General features: G+C 45.6%; 1 protein-coding gene across 2 annotated transcripts in view; it reads right to left on the bottom strand.

Annotated features, from left to right (window-relative positions):
- Window positions 1-846: 846 nt before the first annotated feature.
- The window catches only part of DNAJC7 (DnaJ heat shock protein family (Hsp40) member C7), a 43,686-nt gene continuing 19,976 nt past the window's right edge, over window positions 847-24,556 (bottom strand). Inside the window, exons 3-14 of one of the 2 annotated variants that reach the window (XM_048517262.1) lie at window positions 24,110-24,234; window positions 23,897-24,010; window positions 22,867-22,941; window positions 13,163-13,281; window positions 12,225-12,378; window positions 11,688-11,852; window positions 9,084-9,187; window positions 8,000-8,073; window positions 6,965-7,111; window positions 6,070-6,222; window positions 5,270-5,332; window positions 847-4,721 (exon numbers count right to left, since the gene is read on the bottom strand). In XM_048517262.1, the coding sequence (XP_048373219.1) occupies window positions 4,684-4,721; window positions 5,270-5,332; window positions 6,070-6,222; window positions 6,965-7,111; window positions 8,000-8,073; window positions 9,084-9,187; window positions 11,688-11,852; window positions 12,225-12,378; window positions 13,163-13,281; window positions 22,867-22,941; window positions 23,897-24,010; window positions 24,110-24,234 (1,331 nt within the window). In that variant the 3' untranslated portion in view covers window positions 847-4,683. The remainder of the gene's footprint in view (window positions 4,722-5,269; window positions 5,333-6,069; window positions 6,223-6,964; window positions 7,112-7,999; window positions 8,074-9,083; window positions 9,188-11,687; window positions 11,853-12,224; window positions 12,379-13,162; window positions 13,282-22,866; window positions 22,942-23,896; window positions 24,011-24,109; window positions 24,235-24,556) is intronic. The other variant, XM_048517263.1, reaches the window with a different exon arrangement.

The raw sequence follows: 24,556 nt of genomic DNA, 5'->3' as shown, positions 1-24,556 counted from the left end.
CCCCCTACCCAAGCTCTACCCCCAAAATCTCCTGCAATTTTCCAACCCAACACTGGTCACTCTGGGTGCAGAAGAGGCTGGTCTCTTGACTGGCCCACAAAGTCGGTAGGAGCCTTGTAGGGTGTCCAGTCCAACTGACTGCTCGAGAACCAGAGAATCTCAGACCGAATGGCTGCCTGGCCTGTGCTTAAAGATTTCCAAGTGAGGATTCCCCACTCCACCCTGACACAAATCACTTTTATCCACATGAAGGTCAACCAAAATCTGTTCTCCTGTAACTGAAGGGGATCTAGCTTTGCTCCTTGAAATAGCGGAGAGCAAGCCCCTGCCCTCTTCCATGGGACAGCCCTTGAGGGGATTTGAAAAGGGCAATTATGCCCCACCCCAGTCTTCTCGTCTCAATATACGATTTCCTTCCATCTCTCCTTGTAGGAAATGTCTTCTGGGCTCCCATCTCTTTTGAACTAGTTCCACCTGAAATGCCACCAGATGCATCTTGTAGTCTGTGGGGAAGCTGTTTGCATTCACACAAGTCAGAGAGACATTTATCTTATTGGGAAAAAAATTATCAAGAAGCATCATGATTAGGGTTTCCCCCTGGAAATTTTAACATTCCCCCCCAAACTCATCTGAACCACCCTGTCCAGGCCTCTTTGGAGGTAAGTTTGAACTCCCCATCCATGCTGTAACTTGAGCACACAAACTTGTCAATCTCAAAGAGACCATTACAGTTTTTTGTGGGGGGCGGGGCGGGGGGCCTCTTTGGACTTGTATGGTTCAGCCACTCCCCCAAAATTTAGCATCACTTGACCTCTCATCCCCAATCAAGAAGGCAAAAGTCGCCAGCAAGTTCTGGAGTGTTTATTTTTTGTACATCATATACAGTTGATAATAAAGTTAATACCAATCGCATACGGTTTTTGCTTTTGTCTGGTTTGAAATTCTGCATATAAACACATTATGAATCCCACCTAACAAATAGTCACCAATTGTATTTTTTTTTAATTTTGTTCTCCTCCAATTACCTTCATCTCAGAAAGGTGAAAGGGTTTCAAATTTGGACAGTGTGTTTATTCTTGTGTGAAGCCATCTGCAACAGAGGGCCCGAAAGGGGGAAGAGAAGAAGAGGGGTAGGTGGGTTAGCTGTTCTAGAACAGGTCATGCAACAAACCTCGCAACAGGAAGGCTAGATTCTCACACTGGAGGTTTAAACACAGAACTTTGTTAAGTATTTCAAGCTAAAACAACCCCTCTCTCAAAACAGCTTACACAACAGGGCATGTCTGTTCTCCTCACAACAACTCCTCATAAATGTACAGCAAAGAGGATTCAGTGCATGCGTGGAAAGATGGCCAAGAGGGAGAAAAGGTGGAGCCTGTGAAGCAAAACAGGGACTTCTCTTAGGGTTTTCTGCCCCGGACCAACAGCTCGTGAGTATTGTGGAAGCCAGGTTGCCTTCCACGGCTGAGCCTCTTCCCTCCCCCTCCCCCGCAAGCTTGGCCGTCCATATGCAGCAGAATGAGGTGGCGGAGTTGAGTATAATTCAGATTGCAGGTGGGATGCACCGCTGGAAACACCCCTTCCCATATAAATATATATGCATAAATTTCATGTCAAAGGGAAAATAAATACAGCAGGTCTGTATCTGCTGGGGTAGTTTTCCGTTTGCAGGGAGTCTGCGTAGAGGGAGCCCTCCTACATGGGATGCTCCACCTCCCCCCCTCGTTCAGCTGCATGGTTCTACCAGGCAAACACTGGGCGATGGTGAAGGGAAAGATCATCCAGAGATATTAGCAAGAAGCCAATAATTTTCTGCTGATAACGAGCTAATTCAAAGAGAAAAGTCCGGTGACTTAAAATGAAATTCAACATTTTCAAACACCACATCAGACGAAAAGGGTAAACATCCCAAAAGCTTTACAACACGTGCCCTACTTTAACCCAAGGAAAGCAGCTCCTTAGCAGCTGCCCGGAGGACAGACGGTGACATTCGAGTCAGCAGAAAAAAAACAGTAAAAAGACAAAATGTTACTTACTAGCCTTTAAAAAATATATTGGCACCCAGCTTCCAGAATTACACCCACTGTCAAGTCAAGCATCTAGAAATTTCTCCCTACCGTTAGTTTTCAAATCACAAAGATTTAAAATGCTTCAGACACAGAGAAACACCTAGACATTTTTAAAGGGAACTTTGAGGCTGTTCCCATTTGTACAGGTGGTCAGAGAAAGCCAAAAACCGATCCATTTAAACTATTAACCACATTCGTGGAAGCCATGCTTTTAACCATCTACGGACAACGCTATTTTGAACCCGCTGAAGACATTCCAGGAAGTTGATAAGAAGATTTTTCCATGCCTTGGAAACACCAGGCCTTTGTGGATGATCCCTTCTTCGAAGGCAACCATGGCTTCCAAATCCTCTCTGACACTTTTTGTCACTTGCAGTTATCACAGTTGCGTTTCACTGTAACTGAATAAGTGCACACAACCCAGCACCTCCTGCCTGACCCCTCCTGCCTGACCCAGCCAATAAATACAACAGTGCAGTGGAAGTTGGCTGGGCATCGGTGGAGGAGGTTGTAAAAAGATCTTCAACAGAACAAGCATCACAGCTCCTGTCAGGAGAACCATGGTGATTCTCAGTCTTAAGGCTTCCTGAGTCCACACTTCAGTCAAGCCTGCAGTATCTGGGCACCTCCCTTATTGGCTGAACTTGTGCCCCTACGCCAGCTTCCTTGGGCTGCTCTTGGAGGTAGGAAAGGGGAAAAGTCAAACCCACCTTTAACTCTTTCTTCACCAACCCAGAAACCACAATGGAATAGCTAGGAAAGAAGTACAGAACTCTCAGGCTCCCACCTGTACATCTCCTAAAAGGTTGGACGAGGGATGAAAATGTCCATGAACAGGATTCTGCAGACTGCATGGGGAAGTAGCTCCCAAAAGACCTCACATACATGGTTGGTCAAACACACAAACCTTTTTTGCAGTTTTCTAGGCCACCTACATTCAGCGGAACCTTGGCCAGGGACAAGGCAAAAAGAGGGAGACGCGTTTCACAAAAATAAGTGAGAAACCAAAGGTCCGTTCATTAGGTGACCAGTGCCAGGCAGCAAGTTGCCCAAAGCTGTCCGAAATCTATCATGGTATCTTCTTTTTCTTCAGCTGCTTTGCACTGAGCCAGAATGTCAAACTGGGTCTTGACATCTGATGATAATTCAGATTGATGATCGAGTTCATAGTATAGTGAACACTGCAAGCACATGTGAAAATGGCTAGCAAATGAGGGGGGAAGAGAGTAAAAGGTGACATCGGTCAGCTGGCCACTCTGACAAAAATAGCAATCTATTTTTGCAGCAAACGGGATAGTGCAGAAGCAGCTGTTTTGGGTGAGGCCAACATACGCATGTGAAGATCAGCACTAGAGAGAGGTAAAGCACCACAGCAGCTGGTAAGCTCGGGGGACTACTTTTTCAACAGCAAATTCCTTTTCAGACAACCTCTGGGAAAAGATCAGGACAAGCAATTTACTGCTGGCCACAATCTAAAGCTCGACAAGCACAAAAGCGTATCCAGAAGTTTTAAAACTTCACTTTCATCACACAGATTTATAACTGGAAGTCTGTAAATCACTTCTGAAGCATGCTATAAAACGGACCACCTGGCAGACACTGTAATTTTTGGTATTTTTTAAGAGGCAGAAAACAGTCAATCTTCCCCACAAAAACTGCCTTTTTGAGACCCTAGTTTGTAAACAGGATGAGTCCAGCAGTTAGGGTGAATTTACATGTGTGTGTCAAGGAACAGTGGCTGTGACAGCCGGCAAAGACCTGCCGGTGTAAAACAGCTGTTGCAGATCCAAGTGAACACAAATGTTCATATCACCATCACCAGAGAAACCCTATTCTTTTTCCAGGATGCAGCTGTTGTGTTGAGCTGGGAGCCATCAAATGGCAAACCTGCGTGTGTGAATTAATCCTTACTAACCCATTGAAATGCTTTTTAAAAAAAAAAACGCAAACAAAACCCCCAAGAAACTGTTGCCAGTGGGGAACTGAAGTAGAGGAGCATTTTTGAAGGTTTATGGTTGCAGAGAAGAGGAGTCCTTTCGTGTTCACAAAGGTGAAATTCTCCAAGAGGTGGGCCACAAAGTTTGTTCTTTGCCTGGATTTCTCAAATGAGCAAATGTCCTGGTGTATGTGGTTTGGTTTGGCTACTGCTGGGTTGATGAAAAACAAAGGGGAAAAGCTAATGAGGTTCCCCTTACTTGTGTAAACATAGAAGCACTGTCCCAGCCGAGTGGCACATAAGGAAAACTGTAGCCCTGTCTCAGAAGATGAGGGTTCCCCCAGTTAAATCCTGGTGATTTGGAGTGTAAAGTTATTTTCATGGAGGACCCAAAAGATTTTGTTTTGCTATTTTTTTTAATAAAATTAAACAATTAAACAAACAACAAAAAAGGAAGCATATTCCTCTTTTACTGCCCGCTTCCCTTCTCTTTCTCCAAGAGCCGGTTTTTCTCATCACACTCTAAAGCACACACAAAAAACCTGAGGTCTCCAACGGTGAAAACACCACGGCCCTAAGGAACGGCGAGATGCGATGAAGGGCAAACGTAAGTTGAGGTTAAAAGAAGCAGGTCAGGTAACGTGGGCTTTACAAAGGGAGGTTGGCCTCTTCAGTGGTTTAGCCAAACTGGAAAAAGAAATTCCCTGGTCCGGAAGCTGAAAGACACAGAAGAAGCACATGGCTGAAGGGGACATCCTCAAAGGGCAAAGTTCCATCCATGACATGTCTGAGATATTGAGTGCCAGAGTGGCTGCTGCCATTCAGATCTCAAAAGGTGATAGATGCAAAGCCGAGGAACCTCGGAGAGGACCAGGGTGGTTCAGCCTCACCGCATGAAGGAGGACAGAAAAGCTGCTCCTTTGATGGGAAACCACTGGTGCATGGGGATGGTCGGGCAATGTGACAGAGGATGTCAAGACCCTTGAAAAATGTCAAGGCTGAGGACCAGCTCCAGGGCACTAAGTCTCCAGTGGCCCAGAATGCAATCTCCGGCATCCTGAAGGGGATGGAGGCCTAGTGACTTTAGTGACTTAAGGACCAGCACTGAAACAAGGTTTTGGAAATACGGAGTATTTAGTCCCCACAACCTGAATTTAACAGATTTCTGTTTCACTCAGGAACTTAGGCACTGCCAGAGCTAAACTTGTGTGCGATGCTGCACAAATTAGTTTTTTAACAGATAGTGTGTAGACAAACCACTTACCTTCAAAACTAAAGCCTCCTGGTCCTCCAAAGAAAGCCTTGAAGATATTGTTAGCATCAAAATCTATTTTGGGGATGGGGCAGGAAAAAGAAAACAGAACAGCACCGTTAAAGAAGAACTCCATATAAGCTGCTTGGGTTAAAGACGAACTTATGGCACAGGCAGAAAGGTGGTGCTGTCAGGGCAGGGCAGCCGGTCATTGCTCCTCCTGGTGCCATCTTAAACAGTCAATGGGCTTGGAAGGGTGCAACTCTGCTTAGGATGGCACTGCCAGTCTTGACAGCTCCTGAGACAAAGAAGAGTTGGTTTCTGTCTCCTGCTGTTCTCTACCTTCGAGGAGTCTCAAAGTGGTTTACAAACTCCTTCTCTTTCTCTCTCCACAACAGACACCTCGTGAGGTAGGTGGGGCTGAGAGTTCTGAGAGAACTGGCACTGGCCCATGGTCACTCAGCAGACTTCATGCGGAGGAGCGGGAAACAAACCCAGTTCTCCACATTAGAATCCACTGCTTATGTGGAAGAGCAGGGAATCAAATCCGTTACTATAGATTATACTCATGAGGAGAAGTGGGGAATCAAGCACAGTTCTCTCGACTTGGAGTTTGCTGCTTTTAACGACTACACCATCGTGAGTTTCCTCTCGTGCCCGTGAGCCTAACTTCCAAGCCTCTGACCACCAGCCAGGCCAATGGAACCCACGAGACTTACGCTTGAAACTGAAAACTTCATGCTTTCCTTTCGACTCCCCACCTGTTTTCTCTCTCTTCACCCCCCCAGGTCAAACCCCACCAGCTTGCTCACCTCCCATATTCATGCCATCTTCCTCAAGATCTTGCCCACTGTCATAGCGAGCTTTTTTCTTTGGATCAGAGAGGATGGTGAACGCTTCGCCAACCTCCTTGAACTTCTTCTCCTCCTCCTTCTGGATTTCAGCACTTGCGCTGCTGTGCCGATCTGCCCCGAGGGGGGGGGGGGGGAAGAAAGTGTGAGAGAGTTCAACTGTGTTATGAAGGAAAGATAAATTCACTGGCAGCCAGCATACCACAAAAAGATAACAAATCTATGGCAAGAACAAATAAACGCCTAGTAAAATAATTATGCTTTATTAAATACACAAGACGTACGTTAAAAAGCAAACAGAAATAACATGTCATCCAAGATAAGAAAATATTTAGATTAAAAAATGTACACCAAATGCATTTTCATTGAAGAGTTTTCTTCAGATTATTATTATTATTATTATTATTATTATTATTATTATTATTATTATTATTATTATTATTATTATTATTATTATTATTATTATTATTATTATTATTATTATTATTATTATTATTATTATTATTAGGCTTATAGACTGCCCTCCCCCGGAGGGCTCAGAATAACATGGTATTGTTTGTGTGTGCATATCTATATTCATATACCCACACACAAATAATGAAATATCAAGTGTATAAACCCAATATACAGTTGAACAAAATCCCTTCAACAACTCTTTACAGGTCATGTTTTGGAAAAACTAAGGATAACAGACATCATTATCCTCTCCTCCATTTTTATTCTTACAACAACCATATGAGGTAGGCTCAGGTGTGAGAAAAAAAATTAGTGTTGAGGGGTAATTTTCAGCACATCTTTTCTCACAGTTAGGAACCACTGAAGACATAGCTGGGGTGGGGAGAGAATATGCCTGTACCTGGGTGATGCATCAGGGCCCGCTTCCTATATGCCTTCTTGATCTCGTCTTCAGAGGCATTCTTATCCACGCCCAGAATCTTGTAATAATCTTTCCTTTTGCTTTTCTTTAGTTCCATCTGTGCATTCTTGAGGAGCTGCTTGTGTTCTGGAATACAGGACAAGGGGGGAAAGAGCATCAAAAAGTAGCTTTCACATTAACAGAAAGGAAAGGTGAATACACTCTGCCCCCTTTAAATGTTTTAAAATTAAAATGCAACAATGTACAATAAAGAGAAAACACCATCAATGGACAATATTGCTCTTGACAGTTTCCTATACAAGCCCAAAATATACAGCTAGAAAAGTAACAGGTGCTTGGGTGTGTGTATTTTGCTGTCAAGTGACAACTGACTTATGGGACCCTGTAGGATAGGGGTGGCCAACCTACGGTGCTCCAGATGTTCATGGACTACAATTCCCATCAGCCCCTGCCAGCATGGCCAATTGGAAGGGGCTGATGGGAATTGTAGTCCATGAACATCTGAAGCACCATAGGTTGACCACCCCTGCTGTGGCGTGTTCAGGGCAAGAGACGTTCAGAGGTGGTTTGCCACTGCCAGCCTCCGTATCATGCCTCTTGTAAGCCAGGGCCAAGATCACCCAGCAAGTTTCCATGGCAGAGCGGGGACTCGAACCCAGGTTTGCCAGATTGAAGTCTAACACTGGCTTTCTGACAGGCGCTTGGTCAGATAATAAGCGAACAAGTCAGAAATGCAGAAGCTGGAGTTGTGTGCATATCAGGAACTCAAAATCCAACATGCCCATGAGTATAAACAAAGACATCCACAAGCTTACAGGATTTCTCGACCAGTTCAGGAGGGTCAGAAACACAAGCTCAGACTGTGAATATTTAGACTTGTGCTAAAGCTCCAGATTATGGGATAGAGTAGAAAAAGTGGTCCTAAATCCAAGCAAAAGACACAGTGACACGTGCGCAAAACCAGATTTAGAAAAAAAATGCCAGCCAAGCCAGTGACTGAGTGCTACGTTTTACCTTTTGTCTTCTCGGTCTGGTAAACCTTTTCATAATCCCTGACAGCATCTTCAAATTGCTCTGTGTCCTTGTAACTAAGAAAGAGAAGCAGACATATCACACTCAACAACAATCAACAGATTTTACTGGGGAGAGGAGGTGGCCCAGAAGCTGGAGGAAGGTGTCACAGGTACAGAAGGGGAAACAATCAGTTTTCCCCTCAAGGGTTCAGCTGCCAAGTTCCTGACTCTTGAACACCTGACCCCCTCTCTAATCTTCCGAGACAGATATTGCTACTTTTGGGGGCAGGTGATTCCACAGGACAAAGGATTCCCATATGGAGAAACCTGGCAGTGGGCAGCAGAGACCGGACCAGACGATCTCCGGGTCTCTTCCCATCTGCTGCTTTAATGGAGGTGTTGGCAGGATTTTTTTGGAGGGGGACAGCCACATATCTAATGGGAGCAAAGACAGAACCACAGGATTGGAGGAAGCCAGTCATCTGTCTAGTGTAGCCCATTCATCTGTAGCAAAAGCAATACCACCCACATGCCAATCCCAAATCGTCTTGTGGTTTCTTTCCTTCTATTGCTTTGGTCACTATCAGGGTCAAACCTTCCTGCATTTTGGCCTGTGTGTTCAGAGATACAGAGTGGGCATAAACCGGTCACCAACGCAGCCACCATGAGACTGGAAATGCACCGCCTCGCCACCATACTTCCCACGAACATGTTAAGATGCCTTATATACCATGTCAGGCTACGTGTTGTTATAGCCCACTATCACTTCCCCAATGTCTTAAGCAAGGCTTTTTCCTGACAATTGTTAACTGGTGACAGTAGGGATAGGACCTGGGCAGTGGCGTAGCACCAAAGGGATGGGTGGGCAACACCCCAGGAGGAGCAGTAGTGGGGCTGTGGCTGGGTTGTGGCGAGGGCGTTCTGTGGTGGGGGGCGTGCTGTGACAGGAACGCAGGGTGCCCTGCGTCCTGGGTGCAGTTTCCCCTGGTTCTGCCCCTGGACCTGGAATATTCTGCCCGCTGTGTGGGCATGCGACCCCTCTGCTACGTTTTGAGTACCAGCTGGGCTCACAAGCATCTTCTCACCACTGTGCTCTCCTCAGGTAGGCTTTGATGTATGTGTCGTCCAGTCGGATGGCATTTGTGCAGTCGTCGATTGCTTCATCTAGCTTCCTAAGCTGTAAGGCAAACTGTGAGATTAGGAAGAGAACCACTCTGTGGCTGGTTTGGTTTTTTATTTCCATTTTGGCCTTTAAAGGTGGAAGGCAACAGATCTTCAATCTTGGTCCCCTGGAGTTGTTTATTTATGTGAGTTCTAGTCTGCCATTCTCAAGAGGGACTCAAGGATTACACACAGTGTATTTTGCCCTTTTCCCAGGAAAATAACTAACATATATTTTTAATTTCTCCATTCTATTCTTTAGAGGCCACTATCCCTACGGACTCAGGTAGAATGTGGTGCCAGCACATCACAATATCACAACATCTCAAGCCCCGCTTTCACTTTTCATTCTCTCTGGACAAGCCAGACCACTTTTAGCATGACTTTTAATTTGCTCAGCTGCCAGAGCAGGGAGATTTGCCAGGGTGCACAGTTCTGCCCCGGAGATCTTCCCTCTACCCACAGTCAGCCTTCCCTCTCCCTTGCGCTGCTTTATACGCCTTCCCCCTTGGCCCCCCCCTTCCATGTTGCCAGCTGCTTCAAACAACAGAAAAAAAGCTCACACACAACACCAACCTCTAATCCTTCTGATATTTCAAGATATCAGTATAAAGAGAGCTTGGAAATAATAAGCCTCTATCCTCCAGCAGCAGCAGCAAGAGGAAGTGTTGTGTGGAGGGGAGAGAGAAAGAATATCTGCTTTAGGATGGTCCCCTTCTTTAGCAGCCTGTGGTCCAGGAAATTGTTTTGCCTCTTTCATTTTGGGCGGGGGGGGGGAGTGAGGGTGGGGAGGATTACTTTTGGAACATTAAAGTGCAGCTTAAAGGACTAAGCCAGCAATCTTGCCTACTGGGTGTCATGAGATCAATGCCTTTAAGAATCATTTGATGGGTAGAGTTAAGAGAACCAGGCCTGGAGCGCTCTCTGCCAAAAAAAAAAAAACTCTGGGGAAACAAGGGAGTGCCTCCTCGCATGTAAGAGGAAAAATGCAAGGAGAACCCTCTGCAAGCCCACTGCACAGAGAAGGCCTGTGGTAAGCGTTCCATGCGTAATGGGCCAGTGATCTCCCAGGGATAATCAGCTAATCAAGAAACTGCACTATGCTAAGGGTCAGAATACACAGAGTGACAGAACAAGCCAAAGGTATTTACATCATAAAACAGAAGACAAGATATTGAAGAGATGGGGGCAATGTGTAAGACTAAAGTGGAGTAAAAAGAGCTCATAGGTTCAACAGGACCCTTGAACAGTGAAGAGGCTGATGGTTAACTTAACCTTTTCAAGAGGATCTTCATCATATAATCAAGTTTCCATACCAAACTTCAGCAACTCACAGTGAACAGCTCCTGTGATGTTGTATACATCAACAGGCACAAGAACCATGTTCTACAGTTTAAAAGAACCCGAATTTAATGTTTCTTCAGCAAATGCCTTACATACACTCACTTCAAAGGCAGGCTTGTTTTTAGGCCTATAAAGTGACATATGTTTGTATGAAGAACAATCAACAGGTATTTCCTTGATTGCTTATTTCATTAGGAATTCGCTTTTTGTGCAAATCATACCTCCTGGTTTCTCTTGAAAGTAATTTTAAATCCTATTGCTCCCAAAAGTTGCTCCTGAATAATTTACTTTATTACCTGACAGGGACCTTGACAGCAGTGCAGATGAATAATTAAAACACACACAACCCAAGGCTCAGATTCTCTCTCAGTTGAAATCCAGAAATGAGGCTTCAAACAGAAACCCTGATCACTGGTGTTAATCAAATGCTAGGGTGTGGGATGTGGAACGGAAACGTACAGTAGTTGGACACTGAATTAGGTGGGTTATAAGCTGTTTGAAGTAAGTCAACTGGAGGCTTGGGAGGTATGCGGGTGGAATGAGCACAATTTGAGAAAGGGAGGTCTCAGCCCACACCCTCCATTCCCTCCCAAAGGTATGCAAACCAAGGTAATTTTATTCTACACCTCAATTCCCCATCTGAAAACATGGAGATAAGCAGTGGCCCCCCTTACAAGATTGCTGTACGAATTCTTTCGGTACTCACTCAAAAAGTGCTACATAATTGGTTATTATGCAGTGTCAGAATGATTATTAGCCCAGTTCATGAGCGTTCTCAGGCAGCAGAACTCTGTGCTGATCCTGTCTATTTTTTACAATTAATGTTTCTGGAACATTCTGTGATCCAAGGGGCTGGGGGCCTGGTCAGACTAACCACCCACACAACAACTTGGGCAGGCTGACCCCTGGGGCCTTTTAAAACAGGCTCCAAGAGAGAGAGAGTCCACTCTCCTCTGTGGTTTTTAAAACCGAGGTGGCTGTCTCTAGGCAAAAAATTATTTAGTCCTTTTTCAGTCCACGATGGGAGAGACTGAGGGAGACCCCCCTGCCCCCGGCCCTTCTTTGTTTCTTAACCACAAAACTGTGAGGGGTAGATATCTTCAGAAAGGTCCTTCTTAGCTGCTTTGAGTCCATTTGAGGAGAAAGATGGGAAGTAAAAAAACCCCACTCTGAACTGTCCTTACTTTGGAGTTCACTGTCCCCCGGTTGCAGTAGAGTTTGGCGTTGGTTTTTCTGTTGTTTGGATCTATTGCCAGAGCCTCTGTATAAAGGTCAAAAGCTAGCTTGTAATTCCCTTCCTTGAAGGCCTTGTTGCCATCATCCTTCTTTGCTTTCAGCGCTTTGGCGTTCTGGAAGAGAAGACGCAGGGATGGGCGAGACAATCTCAGCAGTAATCCCCCCCCTCCGCCCCATTTTGTGGGATTCTGACTGCCTGCATGTACAATGTTAGCTTTTTTTCTTTAGCATGAAGAACAAGCCTCCTTAATTACGACCTTCCCAACCTCTTTCTCATGACATCACAAGAAGCAGGCTAACTTCCTTGCCAGAGAAGAAGCAGACTATCTGTACTCAGTGGCAGTCCTTGAATAACATGGACTCTTGGTCCTGAACCCTCCCCTCACCAGAGCAGTCTTGCTTGTGTAAACTTGGTACCTCCACAGCACATCCCTGTGGGCCTACCAGAGGCATCCTTCCTTCTCCCAGCTCCTCCCAGTACTTACGCGGCAGGCAATACAGGCCTTCTCGTGGTCTGGAGCCATCCGAAGGGCCTGGACAAAGAACTGCACCGCCTTCTCAATGCAGTCCTCGTAGTAAAGGCAGAGCCCTCGGACGTAGAGGGCATCGGCATTTGTGGAGTCTATTCGCAAGATGTCACTGAAACGCAGATGGGAGACAGCAGGGGAATCAAAGAACTGGGGGAGCGAAGAGCAGCGAATTTCACCCCCACCAGGGATGGGGGTTGGCAGGGACTGACCACACATGCCCAAGAACTTGGCAGCCAAACTTTGCATCCACTATCACATGCAATGTCTCCACTTGATAGCCCGTGGCCATGAAAAGCCCTCCATGCCTGCCATTCTCCCCCCCCCCCTTTTCCTTCCCCTTCCAGACTCCTGCAATGAGCCTTCTGTTCCCCGCATTTCTCTGGACCCCTCTCCCATCACCATCTTTCTTCCTCTCCCTTACATTCCTAATGGGAGTTTGGCAGGACTCTCCTAGGCCCCACTCTGCCTTTCTCAGATTCATGCTTCTTCTGCCCCTTGGCTTTACTGTACACTTGCATTACCCTTCTGTAGCATTTAAGAAGCTCAGCCAGCTAGAGATGGTTCTGCCTATTCTGCCACTCTCTGACAGCACAGCAGCTCAACCAATCATTGTCTGCAAATTACGCTGCCCATTGTCAGAGTCTGCAAATCACTTTGGCCACAAATGACAAAAGAGACCAGCAGGGTCTCACTGCAGATCAGAAAGAGAGAAGAAACCTTAAAGCAAGGGGTTTTGCAAGTTCCCCAAGAGCAGAATCAGTGATGCAAACAGCGGAGGTGTTATTGACACAAATCTTCTTTCTTACTGGTCTGCACAATCATCAGCCAAACACACTTACTAAGTAGAGGTTCCCCCAAACACATACCTGCTTCCCACTGGCTGTACTGCCTACCTTGCAACTGACTGTGCTTCAGGGTAGCGACCAAGTAACGCTAAACATTCTGCTTTAAGGATTTTGAACCGATGACAGGCAGGGGCGAACTCTAGTGCACGATCCATGCAGAAGACCACCTGATGGGGGGAAAAGAAACAGCAGCAGCCAATGACAACGGAAACGTCCAGATGTGGCATATAGGAGCCACCCCCAGTCCTGTTGGGATAGCAAAGGGCACTCATTTTATTTATTTGAAACGTTTATATTCTACCGTATCTTTTTACATTTAATTGAAACTACTCATTCGACAGGCCTTGGGCCGCATCACACTAATAAGTTAAAAACAATCCTGATAGCTGGACTCCGGCCTCGGCCTCATTTATTTATTCATATTATTATATTTTGCTGTGGCTTGGGTGGAAAAAACTTTGCAACTGTCAGAGCAGCCTTGTATACAATGCCTGCTAGGAGGACTCTCAGTTTTTCTCCAACAGATACATCTGCCCTCCCTTGAAGAAGCAACAAAATCCATAATTCTCTAACATCTGAGCAAAACACACATTCCAAAAGACAACCCACCCATGTGTCAGTTTGCCCCCAATTGACACAAACACATTCTATCTGAGCAAAAAAGCTTCTAATAGCGAACGTACAACATCTGAGAAGATATCACATTTAATCTGTCCAGCGTAGAGACTCTTCTAGATCGTGGAACAGTTAAACATTTTAAATATTCTGGAGAGAATTATCTCAGATTTCAGGCGACTAATAGCTCAGTTCAGAGTGGGGGAGGTGAGGTGAACGGGCTGTGGAAGTAACATGGGCTCCTCGGCCACGTGGCTGCCCACCCCACCCACATGAGTGGCACCTATGCTGGTAGGGAGAAGGCACAGGGCAGCCAGCAAGTGCTGTGGAGCAATGTGTGCCTGACTCAGAAAAGGCTTCTGTCCCCAGTGTAGAGGACAACGCCTGGGTGCCTGGTGGCAGAGTAGGGGTGTTCCTGAGGGTGGAGCTGACAGTAGCTGGCTTCCACCTGGCTTTTGGGCCAGAAATGCCCCTAGTGCAGGTCACTAAACAAGAGGCATAACTTACCTTTCTCAATGGGGTTTTCCGGGCAGCAACAGTTTCATCCCCCCCATGGCTTGTTCCATCGCCCAGAGCTCCATTGGAGGGGATGTGGTGCCGCCTCCCACACGCCATCTCAAGTTGCTGCAGAGCTCCCCCTTCCCCCTTACAGGCTGTGAGAAAGAAACCACTTTTCCTTCCCTGCCTTTCTGTGCATCCATGAGGACACATCAAGCATCACATGTCCAACTGTGGTTAAAGACAGCCACGCTGCCTGGAGTGGGGTGGGGTGGGGTGGGGTGGAGGGCAGAGCTGAAGGCATGGGTCCAGGGCTGCTAATCACACAGGCCTGGTTGTAGCTAGAATTAGGGACTTTTTTCCTTCCAGCCCTGATATTGGGGACAGACAGAGCTGGATGGGTTAGAGCAGGGGTGGCCAAACTATGGTGGTCCAGATGTTCATGGACTACAATTCCCATCAGCGGCTGATGGGAATTGTAGCCCATGAACATCTGGACCACTACAGATTGGTTAGAGCAGGGGTAGGGAACCTGCGGCTCTCCAGATGTTCAGGAACTACAATTCCCATCAGCCCCTACCAGCATGGCCAATTGGCCATGCTGACAGAGGCTGATGGGAATTGTAGTTCCTGAACATCTGGAGAGCCGCAGGTTCCCTACCCCTGGGTTAGAGGAAGAGATCTACATGCTGTTTTATGTAACAGTAGATCAGTATCCTGCAACGAGTCACGCCAAAAAATGCCAACATAGAACCCAGTATAAAATATGCAAGCGTCCACATATTCGCTCTAATCTAGCACCAAGGAGGGAAAAGAAGACTCGTTCCTGCAAACATCAGCAACATACACACAGAGGACAAAGAATTTGCATTGCTCTATAGGAATATTATGGATGTTCCAACTGTATTTTCTTGGTCTTTTCTTGAACACCATTACCTTAGTTTTGGAATAGTTTATGGAGAGGGCCTCCTCTCTGCAATACTCACCCAAACCATATAGGAGTCTCCTTAAACCATTCCTTGTAAGTGAAACTAGGACCATATCATCTGCGTATAGCAGAATTGAAATTTTCTGTTTTCCTAGCGAGGGGGCAACAAATTCATGGTCGGTCAGTTTGGGAATTATGTCATTAATATAAAGTTGCTGAATAAGGTGGGGGCAAGTAAACAGCCCTGCTTGACTCCTTTCCCTGCTCTAAACCCATCTGTTAGAGAGCCTGATGTATTTATTTCCTCTGATTCTTTGATCCATGGTGTCCTCGTGCAGCTCTCTAATAAGGAAAAGTAAGCGCTTATCCATATTTTGTGTTCAGCAGTTTCCACCCAGAGTCTTTCTCTACATTACTGAGTCAAAAGCAGAGGCCAAATCAACAAATGCCGTATATAAGGCTTTCGTTGGGCCTCTTATGGCTATTGAATGCGAGCTAGTTGGTATAATACAAGGCAGTGATCAACTGTAGCTTGTCCCTTCCTAAATCCTGCCTGTTGTGGGTGTATTATGTGATTTTCAATTCTCCCAATCTTCTACTCCCTTCCAATGAGATATTTGCCATATATTTTAGAGGCCGTGTTCAATAGGCTTATTAGCTTATAGTTCTTTGGGTCATTTTTGTCTCCTTTTTTATGTATAGGGACAATTATGCTGGTTTTCCATCCACTAGGGAAATTGCCAGTATTGTTAATCTGGGTGAAAAGTTTGGCAAGAATTGGTACCCACCAGGATGGAAATGTTTTGAACACATCATTCGGAATCAGATCTTCACCGGGAGCTTTCCCGGTTTTAATAGAACTGATCAAGTTCTCTATTTCTTTCTCCCTTACTGAAGGCCAATTTGGAGATAGGCGCAGGTCATCAAAAGCACCCTTTCTTGTTAAGTCTGGGAGTAACTTAGGGATCAAGGAGGAATCGAAAATTTGGGAGAAATGCTTAAACCAAATGTCACCAGGTATCTGTGCATTTAAAACTGTGCAGCATGAACCCATCCCAGATGAGACCAATGCCCAAAAATGGGCTTCGTTTTTCTCGGTCACGGCTTGGGCCAGTGCTTCCCATTGGCATCTAGAATATGCTTTTGGAATTGGAATGCCCATTTAGCAGTGGTCAAAGCAGCTGCTCAAAAATCTGTTGGGGCAATAGTGAGATTTTATCATACAAAAGGAGGTCATTTAGTTGATCCAGCCCTAAAAATTTTTAAAATTAAAGTTATACCTATGCTACTCTATGCTATAGAGATTTGGGGATGGAATGTACAAGTCCTACATAAAATAGAAACTATTCAAAACTTCTTCCTTAAACGAATTCTGCTACTTCCCAAAGGAACGCCAGCGGCCCTCCTCAGGGCAGAACTCGGTTTGCCTTCTATTAAAGCTCGAGCTGAATTGGCAATCTTGAAATACGTTAAAAAGAGTTCACTAAAACCAACTTCGTTTGGGAATCAAAGTTTGCAGATACTACTTAAGGCCTCGGAATTACATAATACCTCCCTAAATAATATATTGCTCAGTTATTCTGTTCCAGATCATTTATTCTCTTCACCAATTTTAAATCACGACCTTCGGGACTGGATATTCAAAGGGGATAACTGTATGGACAGAGATATAATTTTACATTCCAAGTTTGCTCCCTGGTATAGTCACCTTAAAAAGGATCATCACAGAGCCCCCTATCTTGCTGGCATTACTCAGTTTAAGATAAGGAACGCTATGACAGCATTGCGATTTCAAACAATGCCAACAAATTATTTAGAAGGCAGATATGCCAAAATACCAGCTGAACAACGAATTTGTATCTGCAAACAGGAAGTAGAGGATTTACCTCATTATGTTCTGAACTGCCCCCTGTACGCAGAGCCTAGGGCTAAGTTTTTGAATAGTTTTATATCCCTGTCCCAGGTATATTATGACTCAGACAAATTATACCTTCTCCTTGCGGATTTGGATCCCTATATATCCTATAGGGTTGGCCTATTCGCCTTGGCAGCTACAAAGATTCGCTCCAACAACGTAATAAAGCAAATGATCAAACCTAAACTGGTTTAAGTTAGGTGGGAATACAATTCAGACATATTGTAGGGGGGAAAGTGAAAGATTTAGTGTTCAATGATGGATTTTTAGTGAATTTTTTTTCTTTTTTTTCTTACCTGTTGGAATAACAAGTTGGCTCAGAAGTTGTAATGTAACAATATTGTAATACTGTAATGGCCTATGGCTTTCAATAAAATTGATGATGATGACAAAGAATTTGTGCTGTCTCATGTTTGCAGAGAATGATCACTCCTAAAGACTTTGTGGGTTGCCGACTACTTGTTTGTTAAACGATGTATGTGAGCTGCTACACTGAAGTCCAGTAGCACCTTAGACACCAACAAGATGTTTTGAGGCATGAATTTCCAAGAGTCAAGGTTCCCTTCTCCAGACACCAGATAAATGAACTGGTCCAGTCCTGTATCGCCTCCACAGGTTGCCTCAGACTGCAGTTGTCACAAGGACATCGTCACAACTAGGTTGGCTCTAAGAAACACACCATCCAGTGTTCCAATGTGGAGTTAAGGTGTTGGGTAAAACATCAAAGCAGCATAAAATTGAGGACTTCCAGCGGAATGGCTTTTCAAGCTGACTGAGCCTCTGAGAGGTCCCAGACTACACAATGGGGATGGGGGCTACTTGGCCAGCCGAGAGCGGAGTTTTTCTTAGCTCTCTGTTCCCCAATTAGTGGGGACCTGGACTCTGAAAGGTGGACTGGAAGGGTCTGCGTGTTAGACCTGCGAGTTCTTAGTAAAACCAGATCAGCAGTGCGAGTGAGCCACTGTGCTCCTGGAAACAGTCTCTCCCTTCTTTTTCTTTGTCTTCTCCTTAGTCCAGGGGTAGGGAACCTGCGGCTCTCCAGATGTTCAGGAACTACAATTCCCATCAGCCCCTACCAGCATGGCCAATTGGCCAACATCTGGAGAGCCGCAGGTTCCCTACCCCTGGACCAATTGGCCATGCTGACAGAGGCTGATGGGAATTGTAGTTCCTAAACATCTGGAGAGCCACAGGTTCCCTACCCCTGCCTTAGTCCTTTCCTCCCCTCTTATCTTCTCCCATTTAATGATTTTTTTTAAAAAATGCTTTATTGTCCTTACTGTTGTTATTATCCTTACTGCTTACTTCCTTTTTTCCCCTGTAATCTTCTTTTAACAAAATTAATTTTTTTGGGACCTGGCATGCGGGGCGGCGGGGAGGTAAATGGCCCATGTTGTGCGGGGGGGGGGGGGGGGGGGACACACAGATGGAAGGTTCTGCGCCTATCACCAGGGAGCTTTTCCCACTACATCAGACCCCAACTCTTTCCGCATTCTACACAACCTGAGCCAATGTGGTCTAACTGCATAGATTTTATCAAGAGTGGCACTGTGTGCCCACCCTGTGCTTTGGTGTGTTTTGAGGTAACAGGAAGGAGCCCCCTTGCCACAGGAAGAAGCACCCTGCCCCAAGTGTCTCCCACTCTGACCATGAAGAGAAGCAAGAACAATTCAGCAAGCTAAGGGTATTCAAGCCAGTGTGCATGTATATGTGTGAGGGGGTATGAAACATAGATGACAAATGGGCTGCTCACACTGCAGGCCTCAATGGGTGACTTCACAACCAAGCTTGCTGCTCCTGGCTAGAGACAGCTGCACAAGAAGGGGGCCATTGTGTGGCTCCAGGCTCAGCTGGGTTGTCCGCTCTCCCCCAGCCCTCTCTTTCCCTCAGGTGACATCACCATCGAGCACTGTGGGAAGCACTGAGACATTCCAGATGATGGAGGGCCATGGGAAGAAGGTGCTTCTTTGGAAACAAAGGGCACGTTTGATGCCTCCCCAAGGGATGGAGAATGCTGGGGAGAGCCAGCCCGAGCCTCAGACAAGGCAGGGTTCTTCCTTCAAGACAAACTTCAGATTGTCCCTGGCAACCCAGCTGCTCTTTGCAATCTGGAGGCAGTGAAGCAGGAATTCACCAGGAGCTCTAAAATGGAGGCTGAGGAGCTGAAAAGTATTCTGACTGTGCACAGAGGGCAAGTGAGGACAAGCAAGAGCCACTGAGGCAGACTTCACTGTTCCTCGATGGAGCTACAAGAGGAAAACCCAGAAGATTCAGACCTGGGAAGGAATCACCTTTATTAACTGAAAAAAACAAGTTTGTTGTTGTGGATATGGGATTGGGCTTTGGGCTTTAAACCTGGAAGATGAAGTCCTGTCTAACCTCAGGTACACTGTTGAAATATGTCCCCTGCCTCTCATGAGAATCCATTTCTCCACTCTGCAAAACAGGAATGCTGTCTGTGAAGAAAGGGATTCCTCGCTGCATTTGATCTCACATGACTGTTTTCTATTTACTAACTGGTCATAAAATGCAAGTAAGTGTTTGCAAATGGATATTTTTAGGAGGAACTGAAATGGCCTTTAAGAACAACCCAGGTCACAGTTGCAGAACTTGGACTTTTCTCAAAACACTAAGGCTCATTCCGCACCTGCAGAATAATGCACTTTCAAACTGCTTTCAGTGCTCTTTGAAGCTGTGCGAAAAATCCACTTGCAAACAGTTGTGAAAGTGGTTTGAAAATGCATTATTTTGCGTGTGCAGAAGGGGCCTGAAGGTAACTGGTAGCATCTCCCCTAAGCAGAATCCCTTAAGCTCACTAATTTCTGAAGGAAAATTTCTTAGTAGCTTATCCTGATATCCTCAATAAAATCAATAGGGAAGCTTCCCTGACAGACAGAATCACAAAGTTGGAAGAGGCCATGCGGGTGCAGCTCCCTGCACTGGTCAGCCTACAGCATAGGTGTCAAACTTGTGGCCCTCCAGATGTTGTGGACTACAGTTCCCATCATCCCCTGCCAGCATGATGCTGCAGGGGATGATGGGAACTGTAGTCCATAACATCTGGAGGGCCACGAGTTTGACACATGTGGCCTACAGCATCCCTGACAAGTGTTTGTTCAGGTGCTGCTTGAAGACAGTCAGAGAGGAGAAGCTTACCACCTCCGTAGGCAGCTGACTCCACTTCTGGACTTCATGCAGTTCTGCAGGGCCTGTAAGTCAGAGGTGTCCCACCAGGCACACAGTTGATACGGTCATGGGGTTTTTTTTTCCAACTAGGCCTCCCCCCCTCTTCCATCCTTTTCCACCCTCTTTCCTTCCATGGTTTTAGTATTATATTTTAATGAACGGCCATCACCAATTTATTTAGTTTTAAATGGGGTTTATATGTTCCTTTTTAGGTAGCTTTCAAATTGATTTTACTGTTCTATACAAAATGCTGAAGGCCACCCTGTGCTCAGCCAATATCCTTCCACCCATAATTTATACTTGTTATTGAGTCCTATCCTCTGCAGCCAACCCAAAGAGCTCCCCCCCCCCCCCCCCACAATTTTCTCTTGAGTGACATCCCTCCTACAATATGCAGTCACAGGGGAGATCTAGGTGCGTTCCGGTCTCCCTCTCAGTTCATGTTGAGAACAACAAGACTCAACTGGACTGGCTGGTGCCCTACCCAGATCATGCCAAAGAGTACTCCTCCAGCACCCTCTGTAACTTATTTTGGTTCTTTGGCAAACAAGTTCATACTGAAAGGATTTCTCGAAACTAGCCTTCGAAAACAACGTCTCAGCTGCAAGAGGCCCTTTGACATTAACACGCTGAACCCAGAAGGCTCTGATGCAAAAACCACAGTCGTGGCTCAAGAGCATTACAGAGGGCAGGGTGGTGGGTGTGAGGAGAGGGAGAATGGCCATGCCCAAGCCTTTGAGCCAGAGAGGTGTAGTGGTTAAGAGCAGGTGCACTCTAATCTGGAGAACCAGGTTTGATTCCCCACTTGAGCTGTGGAGGCTTATCTGGGGAACTAGATTAGCTTGTGCGCTCCAACACATGCCAGCTGGGTGACCTTGGGCTAGTCCAGGGGTAGGGAACCTGCGGCTCTCCAGATGTTCAGGAACTACAATTCCCATCAGCCTCTGTCAGCATGGCCAATTGGCCATGCTGACAGAGGCTGATGGGAATTGTAGTTCCTGAACATCTGGAGAGCCGCAGGTTCCCTACCCCTGGGCTAGTCACAGTTCTTTGGAGCTCTCTCTCAGCCCCACCTACCTCACAGTGTGTTTGTTCTGAGGGGGGGGGGGGAAGGGAAAGCCCCTTTGAGTCTCCTTACAGGAGAGAAAGGGGGGATATAAATCCAACTCTTCCTCTTCTCCTCGTAGTGATGTTTGGGTACACATGAAGTCCCTCTCCTCCTTGATGTCCGCTTGTCCTCCCCCCCTCCCCCACTGAAGAACCTTCGTAAGATGAACAGACCCAATTTATATTTAAGGAGGGATGGAGAGCTTCCCCCTTCCTTCATGTGAAAATGAGAAACTCCTGAGTTTGCGAGGAGGATGCCTGTGTACCCAGACTTCTGATTGGCCTTTTAGATTTACTCCCACCGTTTAGAAAAGCATTTGTAGGGAGAGGAGACTTCACATTGGAGAGAAGGGTCTACTGGCCTCACTTGTAGGCACAGACTCTGTGAGGACCACTCTCTTCTTGTTTTGTGAATAAATATGATATGTGCAAAATACTGATTACTCCTTCCTTTCTTTCCAAGGTATCTAATGCTGCCACCAGGAATTTAATTCCAAACCCCTTTTTAATTTCTCTCAAAGCATTGTGTCCAAGCTCTAAAGCGGTTTCAAAGGAAGAAACCCTCGTATGTCACTGGAGTAGGAATCCTGGTTAAGTTAAACAAATTAAAACCTGATTTATATAATTTTTTCCTGCTGAACAGTTATAACAGGTGATATATCCAATCTCTACAATGGGTGGCATTAACTGCTGGCTGTCGTGACCCACACTTTCTCTTCACACAACCCCCCGCTCTCACTCTCGACTTCATTTACCTTTTTCCTTCAGATATCTACCGTGTCTAATTTTTAAAGTACTGGTCTCTTTCACTCATTTAACTCTTATAACTCTGTGTCCATATTAAAATTTGACTACCCTTTTGGTCTCCCAATGTCTTCTATGTGTATTCTAATTGTTTCTTTTGATTGTTTATAACAGGGGTGGCCAACCTATGGTGCTCCAGATGTTCACGGACTACAATTCCCATCAGGCTCTGCCAATTGGCCATGCTGGCAGGGGCTGATGGGAGTTGTAGTCCATGAACATCTGGAGCACCATAGGTTGGCCACCCCAAGTTTATACCTTCATATAACATTAGGAAGTCAGAAATCTGCTCCCCCATCTAAGCTGTTAACATCATACTGCTGTCTATTTCTCTCCTTCCTTCAGCCCCCTTTTCCACCCCAACTGACAGCCTCCTCTCTCCCTTCACAGTCTCTTTCCAGTATCAACTGATCACCTCACTCTCTCATCCCCCTCTTTCTTCCGTGACTTCCTCATTTAACACTTTAAATCGTTACGGATACTATCTGCAGTCACCAACCTCGTTTTTTAAGCTATAGGGTATTGTCACAGCTCAGCACTAGTACGGTACATGCTCATTCCCTACCATTTCTAGTTAAAAGGATGTCAGGCGGCAGAGCTATGAAGGGCCTCCCCCTTGGAGAACCATGGCCAATCAGTAGATGATACTGGGTGGGGCAGATTATACATCAATGTAAAGCAAAACAGTTTTATACACACCTTCCGGAAATCTCGCTTCTCAAAGTCCACTTCTGCAATTTTCTCATACTCCAGGACAGTTCTGGCGTTGTCCAACTGAAAGAGAAGACCAGAGAAGACAACTAAGAAATGAGAAAGAGATTGAAACTAGGAAGGGCAGCCATGAAGGAGCTAGGAAATATTCTTAAATGTAAGGATATGTTATTGGCAACCAAGATCAAGTTAATTCATGCCATAGTATTCCCTTTTCCTATGTATGGGTGGGAATGCTGGAAAATGAACAACTCTGAAAGAAGGCTGATTCATTTGAAATGTGATGTTGGAGGAGAGTTTTACTGATATCATGGACTATTAAAATGACACATCAATGGGTTCTAGATCAAAACAAGCCTGAATTCTCCCTAGAATCTAAAATGACCAAACTAAGGCTATCATACTTTGGTCACATTATGAGGAGATAAAAATAACTGGAAAAGACAATAATGCTAGGACAGGGGTCTGCAACCTGTGGCTCTCCAGATGTTCATGGACTACAATTCCCATCAGCCCCTGCCAGCATGGCCAATTGTGATTTGTAGACCATGAACATCTGGAGAGCCACAGGTTGCAGACCCCTGTGCTAGGAAAAGTAGACAGCGGAAGGAAAAAAGAAAGCTCCAGCATGAGATGAACTGACCCAATCAAGAAAGCCACACCCTCTGTTTAAAAGATCTGAGCAAGGCTGTTCATGACAGGATGTTTTGCAGGTCATAAATGTATAGGGTTGCCGTAAGACAGAGGTGATTTGATGGCACATCACACACCTAAAGGCAAAGGAATCTTGTTGCCTTTCTTATCACCAGAAATGCTGGAAAGATCCAACTCGCACTGAACTTCATATTCATTCAAAGGCAACCAGACACGTTTAACAAACTAAGTTCACATAATCACAGACTATCACATCTTGACACGGTGTAATGTTCAAACAGGAGTTGTTAACTTTATCCTGCTGCCACGGCACAGTCCCCAGGAGGGGGTTGTCTATTTCTTTCCAAACATACTGAGCCTTTACCTCTTGCTGTGCTTGTGCATTTTTGTGATCCAGTTCTAGAACTCGTTGGAAGCAGCGGCTGGCAGCCATGGCATTGCCCAGACAGAGGTGGCACTTGCCCTCCCGAAGGTGTCCCTAAGAAGGCAAGAAGGAGAGACAAGAAAAAAAACCCCTTTGCTGGAGGCATTGAAAACAGGGGGTGGAATACTAGAGTCACACATGGAGATCACATACCCTCAAAAAGCTATCGTCCAGCCTGATAGACTGCTGTGCGTCCCCAAGTGCCTCCCGGAATTTGCCCAGCATCATCAGAGTGGCTGCTCGGTTTCCATAGTAACTGGCATTGCTGGGACATGTATCTGAGGACATGTAACAAGACAGGAGTTAGTAAAACAAGAATGAAAGCCCTCCTGTCCCTGGCATCAAAGTGTCAAAGTTTTGCTTTAGGATTTTTTTGTTTGTTAAAGTCAATATGTTCACAATTTTCCACACTTTCCTAGATCTTTATGTCCAAGAGGGTATTTAAAAATTATTGTTATTCAGCAATCACTTGATCTATTGGTAGAGAGGCTGGCTCTTCTACCAATCAGGAAGCCAATTAACTAAGACCACACTTGCGCGGAGAAGAGATCTCTTCAATGCTGAGGCATGTGTAGACTTTTGACTGAGGAAGGGAATTAA

This window comes from Sphaerodactylus townsendi, linkage group LG15 (assembly GCF_021028975.2).
Source record: "Sphaerodactylus townsendi isolate TG3544 linkage group LG15, MPM_Stown_v2.3, whole genome shotgun sequence".
Taxonomy (NCBI): Eukaryota; Metazoa; Chordata; class Lepidosauria; order Squamata; family Sphaerodactylidae; genus Sphaerodactylus; species Sphaerodactylus townsendi.
Note: the sequence above shows the minus strand (reverse complement) of the source record. Positions and strands in the feature narration are given on the sequence as shown.